The sequence below is a fragment of the Rana temporaria genome, chromosome 1 (assembly GCF_905171775.1).
Source record: "Rana temporaria chromosome 1, aRanTem1.1, whole genome shotgun sequence".
NCBI classification, from domain to species: domain Eukaryota; kingdom Metazoa; phylum Chordata; class Amphibia; order Anura; family Ranidae; genus Rana; species Rana temporaria.
The window spans coordinates 320,134,684-320,158,744 of NC_053489.1; the positions used below are offsets into that span (position 1 = coordinate 320,134,684).

General features: G+C 39.3%; 1 protein-coding gene across 1 annotated transcript in view; it reads right to left on the reverse strand.

The window, feature by feature from the left end:
- ADAMTSL1 (ADAMTS like 1) overlaps nucleotides 1-24,061 on the reverse strand; it is a 409,336-nt gene that overhangs the window by 230,602 nt on the left and 154,673 nt on the right. The window contains exons 6-7 of the mRNA XM_040359956.1: nucleotides 16,632-16,706; nucleotides 2,062-2,219 (exon numbers count right to left, since the gene is read on the reverse strand). Of these exons, the coding sequence (XP_040215890.1) occupies nucleotides 2,062-2,219; nucleotides 16,632-16,706 (233 nt within the window). The remainder of the gene's footprint in view (nucleotides 1-2,061; nucleotides 2,220-16,631; nucleotides 16,707-24,061) is intronic.

A 24,061-nucleotide genomic window follows, 5' to 3' on the forward strand; every position in this document is an offset into this window, starting at 1 on the left:
AGACCGTTCTTATCGGTTTAACCGATGGTGTGTACACGGCCTTACTCTTTCAGATCTTGAAAACAAAGTCATAATAATTCTTATTGTAGTTTGTACGTTTAAAAAACAAAAAAAAAACTTTTAATGTGTCATACCATTTACAAGTACACATATGGTGGGACACCCTTAAAACTCTTCTCTATATATATCCAGCAAAATGGCTGTTATTACTGGGATGCAGTGTTAAGATATACTATATTGTTCTAATCTATAAGTTTATAGGATATTAAGCTGATAGATAAAGAAGGGGTACCCATCTCCTCCTACTATAGCTGCTAATATATATGATAAGAAAAAACAGGATTGGACTCCCAAGGGCTTATGTGCAGCTTCAAAAAAATTGTATTAACTCATAAATAAAGTATTGATTTAATTTTATTAAACAGGTATCAAGTTCACAAATTCATAAGATAGTATAAAAAGGGGAATTACAGGAATGGATCCAATACATATGAAGGGCAGCAATAAAAGCACTGGTGTACAAGATTCGTTTGTATGGTATTTACATATGTCAAAACACAAAAAACATATATAGTTAACCACAAAGGCTACCACATACGGATCCGTATGTGGCAGCCTTTTGTGGGTAACTATATATGGTTATTGAGTTTTGACATATGTGAATACCATACAAACAGTACAATCCTGCTTTTTCTTATCATTAAGCTGATAGGAAGGAATCATTGATCAAACCTGTTTACATGAATGTTTACATTTTACCTTGAACTATTGAGCTCTGTAGAGAAAATGTTCTTTTATTTTTATTTTTGACAGGAGTTAAGGAGGAAACAAAAACAAAAAAATTGAAATGAGTCTGGGAACTCCAACTACTGGCTGCACATGAACATATAAAATATTCATATGTAACATTTCATATTTACTTGACTTAAAATAGGGGGAGGTGTGTTTTTGCCCTACCCATTATAAAGAAAGGAACAATATGCATTTCTTTTAATAATTATTCAACTGCTGACAGCCATGAAAAAGAACATTTGAGGGTAAAACTAGGGGGGCTGCCAACTGTGAGGCCTTGTACACACGACCGGTTTGCTTGGCAGAATCCATCAAGAAACTCGGTGGGAGATTTTTTTTGCCGAGGAAACCGGTCGTGTGTACATTTTTCAGCGAGGAAACTGTCGAGGAACTCGACGAGCCAAAAAGAGAGCATGTTCTCTTTTTCCTCGACGGAAATGGAGAAAATTGGTTCGTCGAGTTCCTCGACAAGCCTAACAAGAACTCGACGAGGAAAACAATGTGTTTCGCCCGCCGAGTTCCTCGGTCGTGTGTACGAGGCCTAAAATGTGGTGCAGTATCTTGGCTTAATTATTTAGTGAGTCACTAACCTGGAATATGCACATTATAAAGAAGAAAACACAGGCGCTAGTGCTATGTCTGTACAAACTTAAAACCAAGAGAAAGGGGTAGAAACAAAAGCTAAATGCATTTCTCTACTTATTAGTAGACTGCCCCTTCAAACATGCACATCCAGCTAGATAGGCAACTTTCAATTTTTCTCTCTACAATGGTGACTTTGCACCAGGTTCCACAATAACAAAACAGTTCTGTCTGTGTATCATAACATTTGTTATAGACATCTATGTGAAATCTGACATGCATATGAACAGGCAATCAGAACAGTGAAAAAGTGGAAATGCATTATAACCTATAACTCATACCTTCCACTGAAAAATTATCGACATACATTTCAGAATAACATTCCAGCCAGCAAATGTTGCTGATTCATGTTATTTGGTTAAGGTATTAAATCACAACACCCACTTAAAATAGTTAGAGCTGTAACATTAGTCAAGTATAGTAAAGCCAAGAACTAAACTTTATTACATAATTTCTGCACAGGTGTTAAAAACTATGAGCTACACTGGAGCAAGTTTCCACCATAGGCATCATAGGGAAAACTGAATAGAAACCAAATGCTATTTGTTCTGTGGGATGGAACAAGCTCCCTTGTACAAGTATTTACAACTGGAACTATGCCCATAAGATTAACCAGGTTTGGCTTACCTTGACAGAAAAATCTGCAGAAAGAGGACCAGCAATCCTGAGGATTTCTTTATCAGGAAATCTTTGGAAGTCAACAGTAGTGTTGTCCACAAGAAAAGATCCAGTGTTGCTGAGACTGTTTTCACCCTTTAGCCCTTGCAATGTTTTTGTTTCCAGGTCTGTAAGAGTATAAATTGCAATGAACTTATAGGACCTCCAAAGTAATTACAGAAATATTTTTACTCCTGTACTATTATAGCTCAAAGTATGCAATGCATCAACCAAATTATGTACAGTGCCTTGAAAAAGTATTCATACTCTTTGAAATGTTGTCATGTTACATCCAAAAAGGTAAATATGGGATTTTATGTGATAGACCAACATGAAGTGGCACATATTTGTAAAGTGGAAGGAAAATGATAAACGGTTTTCATAATTTTTTACAAATAAATATCTGAAAAGTGTGATGTACATTTGTATTCAGCCCCCCTGAGCCAATACTTTGTAGAACCATCTTTCACTGCAGTTACAGCTGCAAGTCTTTTTGGGTATGTCTCTACCAGCTTTGCACATCTAGAGGGTGAGATTTTTGCCCATTCTTCTTTGCAAAATAGCTCAAGCAAATTGGATTTAGGTCTGGACATTGCCTAGGCCATTCTAATACATGAATATGCTTTGATCTAAGCTATTCCATTGTAGTGCTGGCTGTATGTTTAGGGTCGTTGTCCTGCTGGAAGGTGAACCTCTGACCCAGTCTCAATACTTTTGCAGACTCTAACAGGTTTTCTTCTAAGATTGCCCTGTATTTGGCTCCATCCATCTTCCCATTAACTCTGACCAGCTTCCGTGTGCCTGCTTAAGAAAAATATCCCCACAATATAATGCTGCCACCACCATGTTTCACGGTGGGGATGGTGTGTTCAGGGTGATGTTCAGTTGTAGTTTTCCACCACACATAGAGTTTTGCTTTTAGGCCAAAAAGTTCAATTTTGGTCTCATCTGACCAGAGCACCTTCTTCCACGTGTTTGCAGTGCCTCCTGCTTCTCGCAAATTGGAAACAGGACTTCTTATAACTTTATTTCAACAATGACTTTCTTCTTGCCACTCTTCCATAAAGGCCAGATTTGTGGAGTGGACGACTAATAGTTGTCCTGTGGACAGATTCTCCCACCTGAGCTGTGGATCTCTGCAGCTCCTCCAGAGTTACTATGGACCTTTTGGGCTGCTTCTCTGATTATTGTTGTCCTTGCCCAGCCTGTCAGTATAGGTGGACGGCCATGTCTTGGTAGGTTTGCAGTTGTGCCATACTCTTTCCATTTTCGGATGATGGATTAAACAAGGCTCTGTGAGATGTTCAAATCTTAGGATATTTGTTTATAACCTAACCCTGCTTTAAACTTCTCCACAACTTTATCCTGGACCTGTGTGTTTATTGGCCTTCATGATGCTGTTTACTCACTAAGTTTCTCTAACAAACCTCTGAAAGCTTTGCAGAACAGCTGTATTTATACTGAGATTAACCACTTAAGCCCCGGACCAATATGCAGCCTAAAGACCCAAGGTGTTTTTACAGTTCGGGACTGCGTCGCTTTAACAGACAATTGCGCGGTCGTGCAACGTGGCTCCCAAACAAAATTGGCGTCCTTTTTTCCCCACAAATAGAGCTTTCTTTTGGTGGTATTTGATCACATCTGCGGTTTTTAGTTTTTGCGCTATAAACAAAAATAGAGCGACAATTTTGAAAAAAAAGCAATATTTTTTACTTTTTGCTGTAATAAATATCCCCCAAAAACATATATAAAAACATTTTTTTTCCTCAGTTTAGGCCGATACGTATTCTTCTACCTATTTTTAGTAAAAAAAATCGCAATAAGCGTTTATCGGTTGGTTTGCGCAAAATTTATAGTGTTTACAAAATAGGGGATAGTTTTATTGCATTTTTATTATTTTTTTTTTTTTTACTACTAATGGCGGCGATCAGCAATTTTTTTCGTGACTGCGACATTATGGCGGACACTTCGGACAATTTTGACACATTTTTGGGACCATTGTCATTTTCACAGCAAAAAATGCATTTAAATTGCATTCTTTATTGTGAAAATGACAGTTGCAGTTTGGGAGTTAACCACAGGTGGCGCTGTAGGAGTTGGGGTGCACCTAGTATGTGTTTACAACTGTTTGGGGGTGTGGCTGTAGGAATGACGTCATCGATCGTGTCTTCCCTATAAAGGGAATGACGCGATCGATGCGCCGCCATAGTGAAGGACGGGGAAGCCGTGTTTACACACGGCTCTCCCCGTTCTTCAGCTCCGGGGAGCGATCGCGACGGAGCGGCTATAAACAAATAGCCGCGCCGTGGTCCCGGATCGCTCCCCGAGCGGACCCGACCTCCGCATGTAGCGGGGAGGGTCCCGATCGGACCCCCCACCCGCTAATAGGCGAGGACGTACGTGTACGCCCATGTGCCTGTACGTGCCATATTGTGGACGTATATGTACATGCGGGGGTCGGGAACTGGTTAAATTACACGCAGGTGGACTTTATTTACTAATTAGGTGGCTTCTGAAGGCAATTGGTTACACTAGATCTTAGTTAGGGGTATCAGAGTAAAGGGGGCTGAATACAAATGCACTCCACACTTTTCACATATTTATAAAAAAAAAAAATGGAAAACCATTTATAATTTTCATTCCACTTCACAATTATGTGCCACTTGTGTTGGTCTATCACATAAAATCCCAATAAAATACATTTACGTTTTTGGTTGTAACATGACAAAATGTTGAAAATTTTAAGGGGTACAGATACTTGTTCAAGGCACTGTATGTCAATCATCAGCACTTTATGAGTAATATTCATGACAACCAATCAGAATTTTTACCTGTGGCGTTTCTGGTAAACTGAAAGCTGATTTAATGACTGTTTACTATTCTGTCCATTTTAAGAATAAATTCTCTCTCTTTAGTTGAAAAAAAAACCGCTACAAGCTTAGAGTTTTTGGACATACTGATGTTGATTTACTGAAGGCAAATAGACTGTTTACTTTACAAGGGAATTTTCCCTATAGTTTAGTGAATGAGGTGAAGCTCTGCTAACTTTCATTATCCAATCAGGTTCAAGCAAAAAAACATTTTTTTTCCTTACACACGATTGGGCATTCTTTGCAAAGTGAAACTGCAACATGTTTACTAAGTCCTGGGAAAAATTCTCTTGTACAGAGTAAAATCTATTAGATTTAGTTAATCAATTCATAAAAGACAGCAAATAGAAAGGTGTTTAAGAGGGACGGACCTCTTCACTTGATAACAATAAGGCTCCATGTACACTGAAGCTGATAAACTGTAGTTTATTGGCGTTTTGGCTTTTTTTTTTAAAGCCCATAAACTGAACTCTATGTTAGCCTATGTGCCCATGCACACCTGGGCGTTTTTTTGTGTTAATGAGCTTTGGAGTTTATTGTCTTTTTTCTGAACGCCCGAAATATGCATTCAAAGTGCCGTTTTTTGGCATGAAAAAACGCTAAAAAACGCAAAATGACGAAAAATGCTCAAAAACGCTCATAAACGCTCAAAAACGATGGCAACAGCATTTTTTTGTGTTTTTTTATCAACTAACCACTTAACGCCCGCCGCACGACTATTTACGTCCGCAAAATGGCACGGACAGGCAGATGGACGTATATATACGTCCTTGCCTTCTAGCGGGTGGGGGGTCTGATCGGGACCCCCTCCGCTGCGTGCGGCGGGCGGCTTACCTCGGGGAGCGATCCGGGACGACGGCGCGGCTTCGTTTATAGCCGCTCCGTCTAGATCGCTCCCCGGAGCTGAAGAACGGGGAGAGCCGTATGTAAACACGGCTTCCCCGTGCTTCACTGTGGCGGCGCATCGATCGTGTCATCCCCTTTATAGGGGAGACACAATCGATGACATCAGACCTACAGCCACACCCCCCTACTGTTGTAAACACACACTAGGTGAAGCCTAACACGTTCAGCGCCCCCTGTGGTTAACTCCCAAACTGCAACTGTCATTTTCACAATAAACAATGCAATTTAAATGCATTATTTGCTGTGAAAATGACAATGGTCCCAAAAATGTGTCAAAATTGTCCAAAGTGTCCGCCATAATGTCGCAGTCACGAAAAAAATCGCTGATCGCCGCCATTAGTAGTAAAAAAAACATTTTTATAAAAATGCAATAAAAATATCCCCTATTTTGTAAACGCTATTCATTTTGCGCAAACCAATCAATAAACGCTTATTGTGATTTTTTTTTACCAAAAATAGGTAGAAGAATACGTATCGGCCTAAACTGAGGAAAAAAATAATCTTATATATGTTTTTGGGGATATTTATTACAGCAAAAAGTAAAAAATATTGCATTTTTTTCAAAATTGTTGCTCTATTTTTGTTTATAGCGCAAAAAATAAAAACCGCAGAGGTGATCAAACACCACCAAAAGAAAGCTCTATTTGTGGGGAAAAAATGACGCCAATTTTGTTTGGGAGCCACGTCGCACGACCGTGCAATTGTCTGTTAAAGCGACGCAGTGCCGAATCGCAAAACCTGGCCTGGGCATTTAGCTGCCTAAAGGTCCGGGGCTTAAGTGGCTAAAAAAAAAAGGAAAAAAAAAAAAAAAGCTACACTGAAAATGCTGATTAAAGCTATTGCAAAAACGCTAAAAAACGTTGAAAGGCTCCCTGCAAAGCTACTGGCGTTTTTTTATAGCTTTTTTTTAGCTTCAGTGTGCATGGAGCCTAAATCTAGCTAGTAGATTTCATATTGTTTGTGTGTACCAACTGTGCATGCTGGTTAAAAAGAAATAACAAAGGGTCTGGCTAGCCCAAAGCAAACATGTTTCACCTATGCAGGGTAAATTAACAGGTTGCTTTGATTTTTCCCCTAGCAGTACAGACTTACCCTTCTTTTGCCCTTTGCCAGTCCTTGAAAAAAGAAAAACTCAGTGCAGGAGTAATGATGGATAACTGCCAATATTCTTAAGTTTATTCAAAACAATAAAAGATACTTCCTAATTAATGATTTTAATTACTGCCTTTTTTCACATGATGTTATACTGCTACAAAGTCTTTAGTTGCAAAAGGGTTTTATGTTTTATGAAGTACTGAAAACCCTTTTATTTTATGACTTACAGTTAATAAAAAGGTATTTTTACGTTGTTGTGTATTTATGACGTCAAGAGTTTAAGAGTCCTATTAAAAAAAAGTAAAGTGCTTTTTTGTTTTGAAGTACATCCAAAGCATATCACTAGTTGTTTTGCCTCTTTTTATAAAGCTGTAAAACTGCATGCATAAAAATCAAACCTGATTGTAATAAATGTTGTCATATAGTTTGGGCAATAAACAGTTAGAAATTATTGTAAGATTAATTCCCATTCTAATCCATTGATTAATATATGTATATAAAGTAATGTATTGTTGCTGCTACTGTAATGTTCCAGGAGCAGTGGCACAATTATGGCATGTAAAACGGATTAAAAGTGTACATTGGCAGTGCTTAAATATACCAAAAAAGTATATATCATAATATTATAATAAATTCCTTCTGAGGAGGTCTGTTTTTGACAAAACATGTCGGTGTATAGTTAGTGCATTAACAAACAAAAATAGAAAAGTGCTGGTTTGACTAGTGATAATAAACACAGCTGCTGGCAACCAAGAGTAAATAAACACATATATCATTCATGTTGTTGTGGTAATATAGTGAAAATAAATGGCTACAAACAAAAGTCCATATCAAAATGAAATCTGGCAAAGGTGAATAGAGTATATGAAATAGTCCAAATCCAATATGTGTCCTGAGGAAAACACCACTAATATTGTGCGAAGGTCGTGCTAATCCACAATTGTAAATTTTTTGTTTATTAAAAATCTTACAAACATAATAAAAACATATTTACATATATATACAAAATAAATAAATAAATATACCATATATAAACAAAATACCATATTTGCCGGCATATAGGATGACTGGGCGTATAAGACGACCCCCTAATTTTCCAGCTAAAATTTTGGTTTTGGGATATACTCGCCGTATAAGACTACCCCCTTCCTACTAGTCATGCCTCGCCTCACGGTGCCACCATTACATGCCAGACTGTGCCACTACATGCCTCACTGTGCCCCATTACATGCCAGACTCACTGTGCCCCATTACATGCCAGACTCACTGTGCCCCATTACATGCCAGACTCACTATGCCCCATTACATGCCAGACTCACTGTGCCCCATTATATGCTAGACTCACTGTGCCCCATTACATGCCTCACTGTGCCACTACATGCCAGACTCACTGTGCCCCATTACATGCCAGATTCGCTGTTCCCTTATGACATGCCTGACTGTGTCTTGACGATCCCTTACCTTATCCTAAGACATGCAGAATCGCGTCCGTCCATTTTTCAAAAGCCGCGCCTCCTACTTCTTCTATTCCGTGATAGGCGGAACACTCAGCTTTCCAGGAGGCACTGTGTTCAGTGTGTTCAGTGTTCGCCTATCACGGTCCGAGGACGAGAGGGCCTCCGTGATAGGCGGACACTAAACACAGTGTCTCCTGGGAAGCTGAGTGTTCCGCCTATCACGGAACAGAAGAAGTAGGAGGCGCGGCTTTGAAAAATGGACAGCCGCGATTCTGCATGTCTTAGGATAAGGTAAGGGATGTTAGGTTACCAGCGTATAAGACGATCCCCGACTTTTAAGAAGATTTTAAGGGGTTAAAAAGTTGTCTTATACGCCGGAAAATACGGTAGCTTATACCAGCTTAGCAAAAACATAAATAAAACTAAATATACCAACCTAAACAAAGCCATAACCTCCACCTAAAACACCCTCAGGCCCCGTACACACGACCAGTTTCCTCGGCAGAATTCAGCTTCCGACCGAGTTTCTGGCTGAATTCTGCGAGAAACCCGGCCGTGTGTACACTTTCTGCCGAGGAAGCCGACGAGGACCTCGGCAAGGAAATAGAGAACATGTTCTCTATTTCCTCGTTGTTCTATGGGAGAACTCGGCCCGCCGAGGTCCTCGGCGGCTCCAGGACTGAACTGGCCGAGGAACTCGATGTGTTTGGCACGTCGAGTTCCTCGGCCGTGTGTACGGGGCCTCAGGCTAAGAACATGCATGCAGCCCTTTTCCAAAAATACAATCTTATATAAAATCTAGGGGGCGTGAAAGGACAGAAAGAAAGCGGCACACCCAGAAACTGACAAACAGCAGTTACGGAGACCTGACATTCGTAACAAGCTTTTGTCCAGGCCCCCGGCTGCCACCTGTCTCTCTCAAGACCTCAAATCCTCCCAACCTTACTCAGAATGTCATACATCACCATCTCGACAGGAAGGACTTTTTTTCAAATGGAAACCTGACACTGTGCATTCCATGTGAAGAAACGGACTACTAAGCTAACTAGAAAAAGTGTCTCAAAATCAAAATCCCGATGTGTCTCAAAGGCCCCATACGACCACTCCGTATAACTTAATACTCCATAATTGTAGTCACCACGCGAGCCATCCCCATTGTAAGATATGCACTCTTACTAGACTCATTGTCTTAGCCAATGAGGAGAAAGAGTCCCTGGAGAGCTGAAGTTCTGCACATCGCTGGATCAAGATGGGGTTCAGGTAAGTATAAGAGGGGAGGTGGGGAACGGAGCAGGATTGCTGCACACAGAAGGTTTTTTACCTTTATGCATAGTATGCATGAAGTTAAAAAATATTGAGCCTTTACAACCACTTTAAAAATAGTCAATGTTGATTAAAAGAGTGAAGTTCTGCTTTATGTAATACGTGTTGATTGGGCAGTGCAAGGACACAGAAAACACTGATGAGATCATCTCTCTTACTTCTCTTTTTTCTCCTATCAGCATTTTGGTGACACATGAGCACTATTTTGCAAAATACTGGCTTCTTGTGCTGCTTATCCCTTTTCCAGTCTGACCACAGCTGTACAGGAAATTGTAAGAGCCTGATACCAGGTTAGGCTCAGGTAGTTACTCTACTTGCATTGAAGAATACAACGTACATTTAGTGGTGCTTTAATGGGTACAGAAATGTGTGTCTTTTAAATCTGACAGTAACCACGTTAAAAGATATTTGGGGGGTCCTTATTTATGAACAGAGCTCACCAGCTAGTCACAATGTGACGTTGTCCTCCTAACCCTAAAAAAACTCTCATATACTCCAAAACCACAAGATGTGGTTTAAAGCTAGTGGTTACTAGGAAGGACTACCACAGTTTAGCTCATAAATTAATTTATCATATCAAATTACAATCAATTACAAAATCAGGCTACCTCATTCCTGCACCACGTTAAAAAAATTACAACATTATCAATAGGAAACACTCACACCTGTCTGGTCTTTTATATTTGCTAGGAGATTAATGCACAATTCATTATAGCAAATCAGTAAACATATATTTTCTTCTAACAAGCAAACAGATTTTGAGAAATTGTTATTTTTAATTAATATATATATGTACATCTGTGAAGGATGTCTTTTACTACTAACATCTGTGCAGCACTATATGTGAAACTCTAAGGCTGCATCTACTGTATTCTCCAAATATTTGGCTATTCTACTGCATTTTCTGAATCAGCAGATTATTCTTACTGAACTAAAGGAAAACAGATGTTTTTAACCAGCCTGATTTAAAGAACTTTACCAAAAGAAATATTGTGCTACTGGAACTAGCAAGCAATCAAGTTCAATTTCATGTCCTAGCCTGGAACAGAAAAGTGACAGCAGGATCTGATTGGTTTCTTTAGGCAAGACCTACACCCTTCTCATTCTTCGGTTTTTATATATTATACTATAATCGGCTTTTAGCATTTTGATTTTATTTGTATGATTGTTAAATGAGTACTAGCTCATGGGCAAACTTCACAAGCAGGCATTGGTGACAATGATTTATTTTTAACGTTGAAACATTGTTAGATATACTCACTTAAACACCTGAGACTAGCAAATGTTAGGTTTTTTTTAAGTATTTTTAGGCCGCGTACACACGATCGGTCCATCCAATGAGAACGGTCTGATGGACCGTTTTCATCAGTTAACCGATGAAGCTGACTGATGGTCAGTCGTGCCTACACACCATCGGTTAAAAAAACGATCGTGTCAGAACGCGGTGACGTAAAACACAACGACGTGCTGAAAAAAACGAAGTTCAATGCTTCCAAGCAAGCGTCGACTTGATTCTGAGTATACGTGGATTTAAAATGCGTGGTTAAATTTAAAACAAGTTGGCTTTTTTTTAACCGATGGATAAATAACCGATGGCGCCCACACACGATCGGTTTGGACCGATGAAAACGGTCCATCAGACCGCTCTCATTGGTTTAACCGTTTTGTGTGAAAGGTGCAAAATTCTGTATTGGTGTCTGTGTCCCTGCTGGTGAGACATCTCCCCACTTCTTGTCCCCCTGGTCACTGAAAAACAAAAATAATCTCAAACAGTGGGAAGAGTTAGAACCCCTTTTATGTTTTATTGGTGTGTAAAGTTGGGAGACTTTCTTTTGAGGCGTCAACCTTTGTGTTAAGAATGTGACACTGTTACTGGGACAGAAGTTGAACAGAAATTTCAGTTTCTAACCCTTCAGTAAACAAAAAAAATAAGGGGAGCATTTATAGAAAATATTTTAAAAAAAGTCATGACTATATGGTCTTCCTACGGTTTATCATAATTTTGAGATTTTGCTAATAATCACACTACAACTTTTACTGTATTTTCCTTCACAGTGCTTAGTTACCTATTCAGTCCTATTCATTATATAGCATTCTCATAAACCCTGAGTTTTTCCTTGCAGCTATCTGACAGAATCAAGTGATTACAAGGTGCTAATCTCCACAAAATGTTCTGTTTTAGAACGCCAAATGTAAATGAATGCATAAATCAAACAGCTGCCATTAGCAGATACACTAAACTTAAGTTTCATTCAGTGCCAAAAGGCGGTTTTCAGGGAGAAAATCAACAGTCACCACCTTCCTCCCTCCTGTCATTTAGCTCATTTTATGACTGAATTCAGTAGGACAGATCTGCCTAGTGAAAGTCCATTTAAGCATGATTTTTTTCCTCTGCAAGTAATTATGTTAAAAAAGTAAACACAGAATCGTTTTCAGCAAAATATTGTCACCAAGCAGCACTCTGATGAAGTGCCGTACCGGGCTAACTTCCATATGGTGTGCAGCCCCCTGAGGGTTAGAATTTCCTGTTTCTACAAGTCATTTCCTTCCTGCTTGAAATTTGGCAGAAAAGGTAACACTAGCGTCAAGTATTTGGAGAAAAAGTTTTTTGTCTTTTCAAGTTTTGGTTCGTCCTCCTGTATTTTACTTTTATGAAATGGGTACTACAGAGTGCTGAATCAATAGTTTCTTGTTTCTTCAGTTATAATTACATAATCACTTCCACCAGCATTAATAAGGTAGGAGTATCTCATGACTCGTGGCATGCTGAGAGTTTCTCTTTTAAATTCATGCTGAAAATTAACATTTGTTACTGTTTTGTTACTGATATAGTTGCCACCTGTCAACTGTTTACTTATGAAATAGTGTAAAAAAAAAAAAAAAAATTAAATTAAAGTGCAGTGAGCTGGTTCAGGGGTAGGAGAAGCACACACACTTCAGACACTGTGGGGAAAATGGCTCAGCTTAGGTGGGAAACTCTTCTGCCTCTGCAAGACCGATCTGTCAAAATACAGATAAGATCCTTTCTCGGTGTAATTAAACGGGCAACGTCCATGTACTTTATCAGAAGCTCCTAACAAACACTATTGAGAGGACGGATGTCACGTGAACAGCACAGCTCTGTTGACTACACTGGGGGGAGCTTATCTTTCAGTGTAATGTACACTGCTATGTAGTCAATGTGAAACCTCCGTCATGCTCTTTATTTATTATGAACTAGCTGAATACCCGGCGTTGCCCGGTCTTCCTATCTTAACCTTTTGGGGAGGAAAATCATAGTAATATAAATATACCCATCTTTTATATAAGAGTGTAGGTAAGGGTTAATTTAACTGTCATATATTTTTATTTGGCATATAAGTAATATGTGTACCAGGTATTATTGAAATATCTCCAGGCGTACAGAAGTTATGTGGGAACATACATTTCCCATTGATTTGCATGGGACTTTAAACAAAAACCCTGACCCTCACAAATGGGGGTAGTTAAGGGATAAATTAACTATCCTATAGTTTAAGTGGACATATAAGTAACATGTGACCAAGTGTTATCGAAATATCTACAGCCGTTTGGAAGTTATGAAGTAACATGTATTTCCCATAGAGTTGAATGGGACTTTAAAGGAAAACCCCGACCATGGCAAATGGGGGTGGGTAAGGGTTAAACCACCTATCCTATGTTTGTTGCTGACATATAAGTAACATGTGTGCCAAGTTTCATGTTAATATCTTTAGCCGTTTGGACGTGATGCTGGAACATGAAGTAACATGTATTTCCCATAGAGTTGAATGAGACTTTAAAGAAAAACCCCGACCATGGCAAATGGGGGTGGGTAAGGGTTAAACCACCTATCCTATGTTTGTTGCTGACATATAAGTAACATGTGTGCCAAGTTTCATGTTAATATCTTTAGCCGTTTGGACGTGATGCTGGAACATACATACATACATACATACATACATACACACACACACACACGTTGAGTTTTATATATATAGAAAAGAACATGTAGGACACTGGGCAGACCACTAGGGACAAGGGGGGTGTGTATTTTTTACATACAGTACTGTAATCTATAAGATTACAGTATACTGTATGTTATTTGTTTGTTTACTTTTTTGAATTTGGCGCCGTTCTCCGCTCCCGTGCGTCGTAACGTCGCAGGGAACGGAGATCGGCGGCACAGGAGGACACTGTGTGAATCAAGCGAGGTCCCGCTCGCTCACACAGCGCAGTGGCATCGCTGGATCCAGGGACAAGGTAAGCAACTTTGTCTGCTGCTGCAGCGAGGCAAGCCCGAGTCTGACTCGGGGTTACTGCTTTTGGTATAAAGATCTCACCCCGAATCAGACTCGGGAATACCGCCAGGGGGGTTAATCTCTTGTTACTCAAACTGCTTGTTGTTAACTCTTTCATAGCCTTATTCCTTTAGCTTTATTTATTTTTTATCATATTTTTTTTTTTTTACCAGTAATGTGTAAAATTGTATTTGTTTTGTAGCACTGCATTAAAAATGCTTTGTGCCAGAAACATGATTCCAGGGACAAATCACAGAAGTTTTCCTTTGGATGAGTTATGAGATACCTTAACCACTTTGAGACCAGACCTATTTTTCAAATTTGTTGTTTACAAGTTAAAATATTTTTTTTGTTTTGCTATAAAATTACTTAGAACCCCCAACCATTATATATATATTTTTTTCCTAACACCCTACAGAATAAAATCGTTGCAATACTTTCTGTCACACCGTATTTACGCAGCGGTCTTACAAGAGCACTTTTTAAAAAAAATACACTTTTTGAAATAAAAAAATAAGACAACGGTAAAGTTAGCCCAATTTTTTTTTAGATTGTGAAAGATGATGTTACGCCAAGTAAATTGATACCCAACATGTCATGCTTCAAAATTGCGCCCTCCTCATGGAATGGTGACAAACTTTTACCCCTTAAAAATCTCCATAGGCAACATTTAAAAAATTCTACAGGTTACCAGTTTTGAGTTGTTAGAAAAAAACGATATAATGTTTGGGGGCTCTAAGTAATTTTCTGGAAAAAAAGCAGTTTTTAACTTGTAAATAACAAATCTCAGAAAGAGGCTACTTTGGGGTAACAGGGTTACACTATATACACCCCTTTTCTTTCCATATAGTATCATCCGAGAGTGATTCCCCTGACCGCGTATGAGCTCATCGCAGTATCTGCTGTGTTACATGAGGTGCTGTAAGCTGTCATTAAAACAGCTTTGAGGTAAGCTTCTTGGCATCACTGGAGGTGTGTGCACTTTTGGAGTTTTTTACCCCCCGACATGTGTGCTGGTTTCCTGGATTCACCACTCAGAGAATCTCTCTATATCTGCTGGGCATTTAGTCTAGCTGGTGTAAGAGTTAAATTAGATACTCACTGGTTTGGGTTTCCTACCATCTGGCTGATTATATTATCGGATGTGCATCCCTTGAAATTATCAGGTCTTTAGAGCCACAGCTGTGAGGTAAGCTGCTAAGAAGTCACAAGAGGTGTCCTTTGCACACTGAAGCTCCTCATTTCTCAACACTTGTTTTTTTTGGGACCACCACTCAGAGACTTTCCTATATATATTGATTTATTTATTTATTATATTATTATATATAATATTTTTTGTACATATTCTATGCTGACTTTGCTTGGCTCTTACATTTATTTATCATATTAAGTCTACATATTTATGCATTATTTATTTGTTTGTGTATAGTGTAGCACTCACTTTATTGTAATTTATGTTTTTCTGAGATATTTGTTTCACTTATCGATCCAGGCAGAGATCTGAAATATTTGGTAGTCTATATAGTAGACACTTTTTTATGCATAAAGAGTGTATTATAGTCACATTATCCATCTCCTTTTCCCTTCCCCCTTCCCCCTCTCCCCCTTCTCTGTTACACAGCACAGACACCATCACCTTTTTTCATTTGACACATTTTTTCTATTTAGGATAGATCACCAGGTGTTTGCAGCAGTGTCCCCTTTAGCTTAAACACTGCCGCAGTTTCACTTAGTAGGATCTTCTGACAGCGCGGGAGTACCCCTTGTCTTTACATTATTTTCTATATTGTTTGAACAAATCAATACAGTGGCTCATGGTTTTCTGTGTATATGCTTTCAAGACAGGAAGTTTTAATAAAAAAAAGCCTTATGCCACGTACACACCATCACTTTATGTGATGAAAAAAAACGACGTTTTTAAAAACGTCAATTTAAATGACCGTGTGTGGGGGGAAACGTTGTTTTATGTCTTATGAAAAATAACAAAAAAAAATTGAAGAATGCTTTAATTTTTTGTGTTGTTTTTCAAAACGTCGTTTTTTGTTTCACAAAAATTGACCGTGTGTAGCAAAAAACGATGTTTAAAACAACGTTTTTAAACCCGCGCATGCCCAGAAGCTAGTTATGAAGCGAGCTTCAATGGAAAAAAGTGGTGAACGTAACCTCGCTTTGCTAGAGCATTGTGAAAAAACGATGGTGTGTAGGCAAGGTCATTTTTGAAAATTGAAGTTTCAAAAACGTAGTTTTTTACTTCACAGAAAATGAAGTTTTTTTCCATCACATAAAGTGATGGTGTGTACGCGGCATTACACTACAGGGATTCACATGACTTGCTACACTATTTATGAGCTGCCAGCAGTAATCAATTACACTTTACCTGCCATATTTTGACATTTACAGTTTGAAACTCAAATCAGCTGCTATCACCTATACTGTATGTTGTTTTGCTAACATTTTTATAGCATGCTTCTGTAGTTGTCATTCTTGAGAGTGCAGATGGTTTGTCACTCACAACAGTGAAATGTGTCTTCTTTAATTGGCAATGTTGGTAAGGGATGATTTTCAAAGTTATTAAAGGTAAATTTACTTACACAAGTGATCAGGTCCTTTAAGCACCAGTCGTATATGTCTACTGCCATATGGAATAACAACCACTGTATCATCCACTAGAATTAAAAAAATCAGACAATGTTTTAGAATAATATTATTTTTAAGAAGTACACAAACATGTTATTATAATAACCAAAAAATATAAAACCTCTACTCAAGTAACCAAACAAAAATCACTCCTTTCCAATATATATATTATATTATATGATACTATAGATATATTATTATATCAGCCCTCAAAATTTCACTCGCCTTCTCGCATTTTGCGAGTAAATTTTGAGGGCTGGCGAGTGTGGGCTGCCTGGGAGCAGGGGGGGCGAGCAAGGAGAGGAGAGTCGCGTTGTTGCTGCAGCTGCTGCTGTAGCCACCGCCTGTTTGTTAATAGCGCGGGGAACATTACAGCTTTCAATCCAATAGCTGTGTTCCCCGCGGCGCGTGTCATATACAGCTCCTCCCTTTTTCCGGGCACTTTTTTCATAGACAGATCACCCATCCCAGGATTGGATGGGTGATCTGTCTATCAAAGATTCCTGGACAAGGGGGAGGGGCTGTATATGACACTCACGGCGGCGGCAGCTATTGATTTGAAAGCTGTAATGTTCCCCGTGGTTTGAACAACGCGGCGGTGGCGGCTCCGGCTCCTACCCTACCCTACTTAGCACAGGTAGGCTGCATTGTGGGGGGGACTCCTAGCTGCTATTGTGGGGGGAACTCCTGGCTGCAAAATGGGGACATTTTGCTGCACTGGGGACACATGCTGCATGGTCAGGCTGCATTTTTTGGGCACAGATAAAGTTGTTGTTAATATTTATTTTTATAACTTCTGCATAAAACATTTAAGTGCAATTTCATGAGATTTATGAGGGTGTGTCTAGGGGCGGGATTGGGGGCGGGACATGAAAATCTGAATTTTTCAGAATCACAAACGGCAGCTTTCTTCAAAGAGGAGGGGAATGCTCTCAGTCACTAGTCAAGAACCTGGGTCAGCATAGTAGTAAGTCCCGACACCTGGGTGAAATCATATACCGCTTAAAGGGGAAGGTACATACTGACTTATTTTTCCATATAGGTCAAATCTTTGACAGTGAGCATACACAGTGAAAGGTGGTGGATCATGCAGAGGCACAAACATTGGATTTTTTTGCACTTGCTCTGCATTGACATTTGTTCTGATTAAAAAAAATGTTGGACTGTTTAACGTTTCCTTACATATTGGATCACTTTTATTTATTAGAAATTATAGATACACTGTTTACACAGTAGATTGTGATTATGTTTATTTTAGATGGTGTCACATATACATTTTCTTAACCACCTTTGAGTACATGAGCTCTAAGATTGTTCCCACCTATAGCAAATGCTTTTCTTCAGCATCGTCCATTATTGAGATATTCAGGCTCCCTAGAATCACTCATGTGTATGAGCGCTGAAATTGTTTCCACCTATAGCAAATGCACCATTCCATATTGCAAAACTCGGGCAAACTGGAACTACTCACATGTATAAGCTCTAAAACTGTTTTAAACCTATATAACAATCGTTAACCCCTTTTGCATTGAGGCATTCAGGCTCATTAGAGACACTCATATATATGAGCTTTAAAACTGTTTCCACCTATGTGAAATAAGAAGAAGCCCTTTGATGTCACTTGGCTTTGACACAGAGACAGGTGGAAAAAGAAAAGCACCATATGGAGGAATCTGAGGCTGGAATGCCACAGGTCACAGTCTAAAAAGCAGAGCTACAGAACTAAGTACATTTTTATAAAAAGCCTTTATCTATGACCCTTCACTTGCAAAAATATTAGTTGTTGAGTTGGGATTTTCTGAGCTTGGGCCATCAAAAACAAAATTGGCAACTTCCTTAGCCTAGCTTAAATTAGCTGCTGATAAAAGATGACAACATTTAGCAGACACATTCTAAATGTAGTTTTATATGTCAAAAGCAACATAATTGCATAAATAATTTATCTACAGTGCTGAATAATAACAGTCATAAAAAAGGATGTTCAAATGCAAAGAATGATTAGAAGTGTATCCAATAATAACAGTGTTTAACTTTTAAATTAACCTTCACATTTACATGCTTCCCACCCAGGAGGGATGTGATGCTACATACTGCCATTTCCTAGTATTGATCCTGTCCTGGCTAACGATATGCAGAGTGTCAGTAGTTTGCTGGGTACTGGGACAGAGAGGACATAAGGGGCATGATTCCTGATGGTGGCCTTGTTATAGTCAGCAACTGACCACCAATGCTGGGGGGGGGGGGTTCAACCTGCTACTGGCCACTGATGCTGGTGGGCCAGGGGGTTAATGTTCCAGCCATACACTAGCCACATATGCTGGACGGGGGCAAGGATGGTGGTGGTTTGTAATTGTTCCAATGCTGGAATTGCTGGTTGCTGTATAGTCAAAGCAAATTGTGTGGGTACAAGGTTCTGTGGGTACCTGCACCTAGTCTCTTCCAAAAAAGCCCTTCCACCTCCCCACCTCTCCATACATCAGGGGTAATACTCTAGCTCTGTACATTTAGGCACTCAGGAGCAGGTAATGACTTTGCTCTGTACATTAAGGCAGTGCACATGACTGCAACTAGATGCACTGCTTGTTCCAATCAAATGGAGTGAGGGGGAAAAGGTACATTTTGAGAACTCTGAGAGGAGGCAGAAAAACACAGTAAGGAACAATTTTATGAAAAATAGATTACAGGGCCATTACATTGTGAATGTGTATGGATTATTTTTGAAGAATAAGGATATTTTTTAGTGTCACTTTAATGCTCTTTTAACAACTGTACCCACCAGGGTCATGCCCTATGTATTCCCGGACCCTCAGACATTTCTCTGCTCACCCCACCATCATCTTCTAGCAGAACTGTAATTTTATCCCTCCACCTTCCCCAGAACCCTGCTCTGCTCTTTTACTATCTGCCCTCTTGCCTTGCCCCCTCACCTCAAATGCCCAGCCACAATGCTCTCCTCTGGCTGTGGACACTGCGACTGGAGGAGTGAGTGTTACCAAGGCTCAGCGATCTTCAATCAGTGCCAGGTCAGTAAATAGAGGAGTTGAGATGAGAGTCAGCAAGAACAGACTACTGAGAAAGTAGAGGGGTCCTGGGAATGTTTGGAGGTTGTGTGGGAATAAGAGCAAAGACGAGGAAGGATTGGGGATGCCGGCACCATGACTGATACACATGAGCTGCTGTAAGGGATTGCTGACTAGGGATTTTTCCCCTGGCAACCAGTCAGACCTTCTTTGTTCATTGGGAATGAGGATTATTGCCATGGGAAACTGAATGCTCATTGTCTTCAGATGTGTGGGTGAGGCCCTGACAGAGAAGGATGGGTTTGATGTTACCCATAGACAGATAGGAGCAGCTGAGAAATGTTTGTGATTTTTTTTGGCCTCATCTGACCTGTCCTGGGGCCCTTGCCTTTCGTTTTTCCTCTGGATTGTCCTTCTCTGTTTACAGTCAACACAAAGAGACCAACAGAGAATATACAACAGGAAGGTCCCACAATATCAATCTGAAATTTCAGGTCCACATAAAACCAGTAATTCAGAGACAAGCACACCTGCAGAAAATGATCAAGCACACAGGTGAAAAGGGGGGTGTAGTTTGGCATCTTTGTCCTGTGCTTGACCTTGTGTAACTGCTTGACCTTGTCCCAGCAATGATATGCACTATGAATCTCAACTACAGAATATGTATGCATATGTATCCTAAAAGGGCATCACAAGGTACACAGCTTCATTCAAAGGTGTTTTCTTGTCATACAAAACCTACAACCTAAAAATTTCACACAAACAAGGATGTGGTTAAGACAAAACTTTTTTTTTTCTTTTTCTTTTTTTTTACTTTACTGAAATGTGGAGAGATATTATGGATCACATAAGGAAATAACATAAGTAAAAACATCTTTCAAAAAATGCTCTGACACTGAAAGGTCAAAAGTCTTGAAATAACCACTGCTTTTGCTTTCTGATTTAAATTTATATATGCTTTTATTTACAAGACTCCCTAAAGATTTAAATTGCCGTGCGGAGTCATGCAGATTGCATTTTATTTTCCAAGTTTGACATTCTTTTTACACTTTCCTCTACGTTCCAGCTCTTGCATTTGTCTTAAATTAAGAAAACATAAAAATATTTGCTCACAAGGTTAACATTAAATGTGATGTGAAAATGAAGCAGGCCATTCAGTTCTTTCAGTGTTAGATGAAGTCAAGCTTGAACGATAAAAAAAATAAAAGCTTAAAAGGTTCCTCTGTCTATGAAGAAACCAAGGATGTTATATTTAGGGCATAAATAATGATCTTATCTGTGGGATCCAATCCAAAACATGTCAGCGTTCCTAGAGCAAAGATTCTATTCATGAGCATATGGAGCTTGAGTGTCTTTTGATATGGTGTTCCATACACACTGCTCACACATTTGGCGGTGATGGTAGTGGTCAGCACCACCCCTCCCCACATCCTTCATTATTTACCTATGTAATATTTGAGCAACACAATGATTTGGAGATAACCTCACATAGTTAAATAGAACACTGTGAACTTGCGAACTGCTATGAACTTTACATGTGCCGCTCTGTGAATGCAATTTTATATATGACTATGACTGCTACTGAAACCACTGCTATTAACAGTAATAATAATAATTCAGTCACTCAATCTCATTTATTAAACAAATGCAAAACATAAAGTGGTATTTTATTATATGCTAGCACTTTGTGGAATTTGGCATATTGAAGAAGTTGGGCTAGATTCAGGTAGAATCGCGCATTGTTACATATTTACGCTACGCCGCCGTAAGTAAGTGAGGCAAGTGCTGTATTCACAAAGCACTTGCCTCCTAAGTTACGGCGGCGTATCGTAAATGGGGCCGGCGTAAGCGCGCCTAATTCAAATTAGGATTAGGGGGCGTGTTTTATGTAAATGGGTGGTGACCCGACGTGATTGACGTTTTTCCGAACGGCGCATGCGCCGTCCGTGTACATATCCCAGTGTGCATTGCTCCAAAGTACGCCGCAAGGACGTATTGGTTTCAACGTGAACGTAAATTATGTCCAGCCCTATTTGCGAACGACTTACGCAAACGACGTAAAAAATTCAAAATTCGACGCGAGAACGACGTCTATACTTAACATTGCATACGCCTCATAGAAGCAGGAGCAATGTTAGGCCGGAAAAGCCTTACGCAAACGACGTTAAAAAATTCCGCCGGGCGCACGTACGTTTGTGAATCGGCGTATCTAGGTAATTTGCATATTCTACGCCGAAAACGACGTAAGCGCAACCTAGCGGCCAGCGTAAATATGCAACCTAAGATACGACGGCATAAGAGACTTACGCCAGTCGGATCTTAGCCTACTTTTGGCGTATCTTGCTTTCTGAATACAGAAAGAAGATACGCCGACACAGCTTTGAATTTACGCGGCGTATCTATAGATACGCCGGCGTAAATTCTTGCTGAATCCGGCCTGTTGTGTTTTATGCCTTTCTCGATTACTGCTAACCTTACAAGACTGTTTGTAACTACAAAAAACTGATTAATCTACTAGTATTTATTAAAGATTCCTGCTCATATTTGGTTACTAAGTTACTTTGGGGTTGAGTACAAAGTTGCATTAAATAGCACCCAATGTTGCCCTATAAAGGTCCCTAGCTAATTGTTCAATCTTATGAATGAAAAAAAAATGCAAACCATTCAAGCGGTCTTTGATGATAATGATACACAACTAATGCGTTGGGAAATTTGACATATGAAAGTAATTTGTTTCCGTGACATTTGCACTGATAATAAAACCCACCAACACTATAGGAAACTACTGACACAATATGGATTTTGCTGTCACTCTATTTAGGTGTAAAAGCTGGGCAATGAAAAAGCAAGAAAGATGGATGACTCTAAACATCGGAGTTGGTAAAGAATTTTCCAGAATATTCTAGACAGAAAGGAAAGCAAACAAATGGATCCTTTAAGAAATCAAGCCCAACTTTCAATAGAAGCCCAGATGACTAGGCTGAAGCCATCTTATTTTTTACATATTAGGAGAAGAATCATCTCTCATGTTTGGAAAAATTGGGGAAAAGAAGAAGAGGATGACCAGCAAAAACCATGAAGGTGTTGTTGCAAAGACTGAAGGCCCAAATAGATTATTAGGAAGTTTTTCGGGAGAGAACACATCAATGTGGTTGTCAGCACTTAATCAGTTAGTAACATTAGTAAATGTTTTCATACTTTGTTTATCTGTATTATAATAGACGTCCCAACCTTGCCTATCCAGGACCCTGACATATCACATTCCAGTTTACTCAGGCCATTTTAGAAACACAAACAGTGACCACTTAGTTTCTATATTATTTGTTCTAACAGATTTGTTAAAAAATCGTTCTGAATGGTCATGTAACCTAATGTTTTCTCTCTGATCTGTCTTTGCTGTAGGAAGTGTGGGTATGAGGATGGACATTAATTTATTCTTCAAATGCCGCATACACACGATCGGTTCGTCTGATGAGAACGGTCTAATGGACCGTTTTCATCAGACGAACCGATCGTGTGCGGGCCCCATCGTTTTTTTCCCATCGGTGAAAAAACTTAGAACCTGTTTTAAAATTATCTGATGGTTAAAAAACCGATCGTCTGTGGGGAAATCCATTGGTTAAAAATCAAAGCATGCTCAGAATCAAGTCGACGCATGCTCGGAAGCATTGAACTACATTTTTCTCAGCACGTCGTTGTGTTTTACGTCACCGCGTTCTGACACAATTGTTTTTTTAACTGATGGTGTGTAGGCACGACTGATGAAAGTCAGCTTCATCGGATATCTGCTAAAAAAATCCATCAGACCGTTTTCATCGGATGAACCGATCGTGTGTACAGGGCATAATAGTTCATCTAGATACTGAATTTCCCTGTGGCATAGCAAAGACATTACGTCTTCCCTGTACACTTGCAAAAGCAGATTCACTTTGCTTTTACTTTGTCTGTGACCTTGATGTTATGAGATGCTTTTGCAGTCTTAAAATAATGGGCATTTTTGTTATCTTCATGAATGTGATCTAGATCTTATAGAATGTGTTGTTACCAAACTTGAATGATTAATAAATATTACACTATGTTGCCCCTTAAAAACAAAAACTACTTTAACAAAACCAACACTTTGAGGTATAATTCGTAAAACACACAATGTGACGTTTTGACAACAAATATCTGATGGACCTGTTCGATCGGACAATACGACTTTTTGTGTTTTTCATCGGACAAATCCAAATGTTCGCTGTGCAAACAGACAAACTTTCCAGCAACAAATGTCCGATGGAGGCTAATCTGGTCGTGTGTACAGAAGTCCATCGGACTAAAGTCCAAAGTACAAATACGCATGCTCAGAACCAATGCTAAAGATC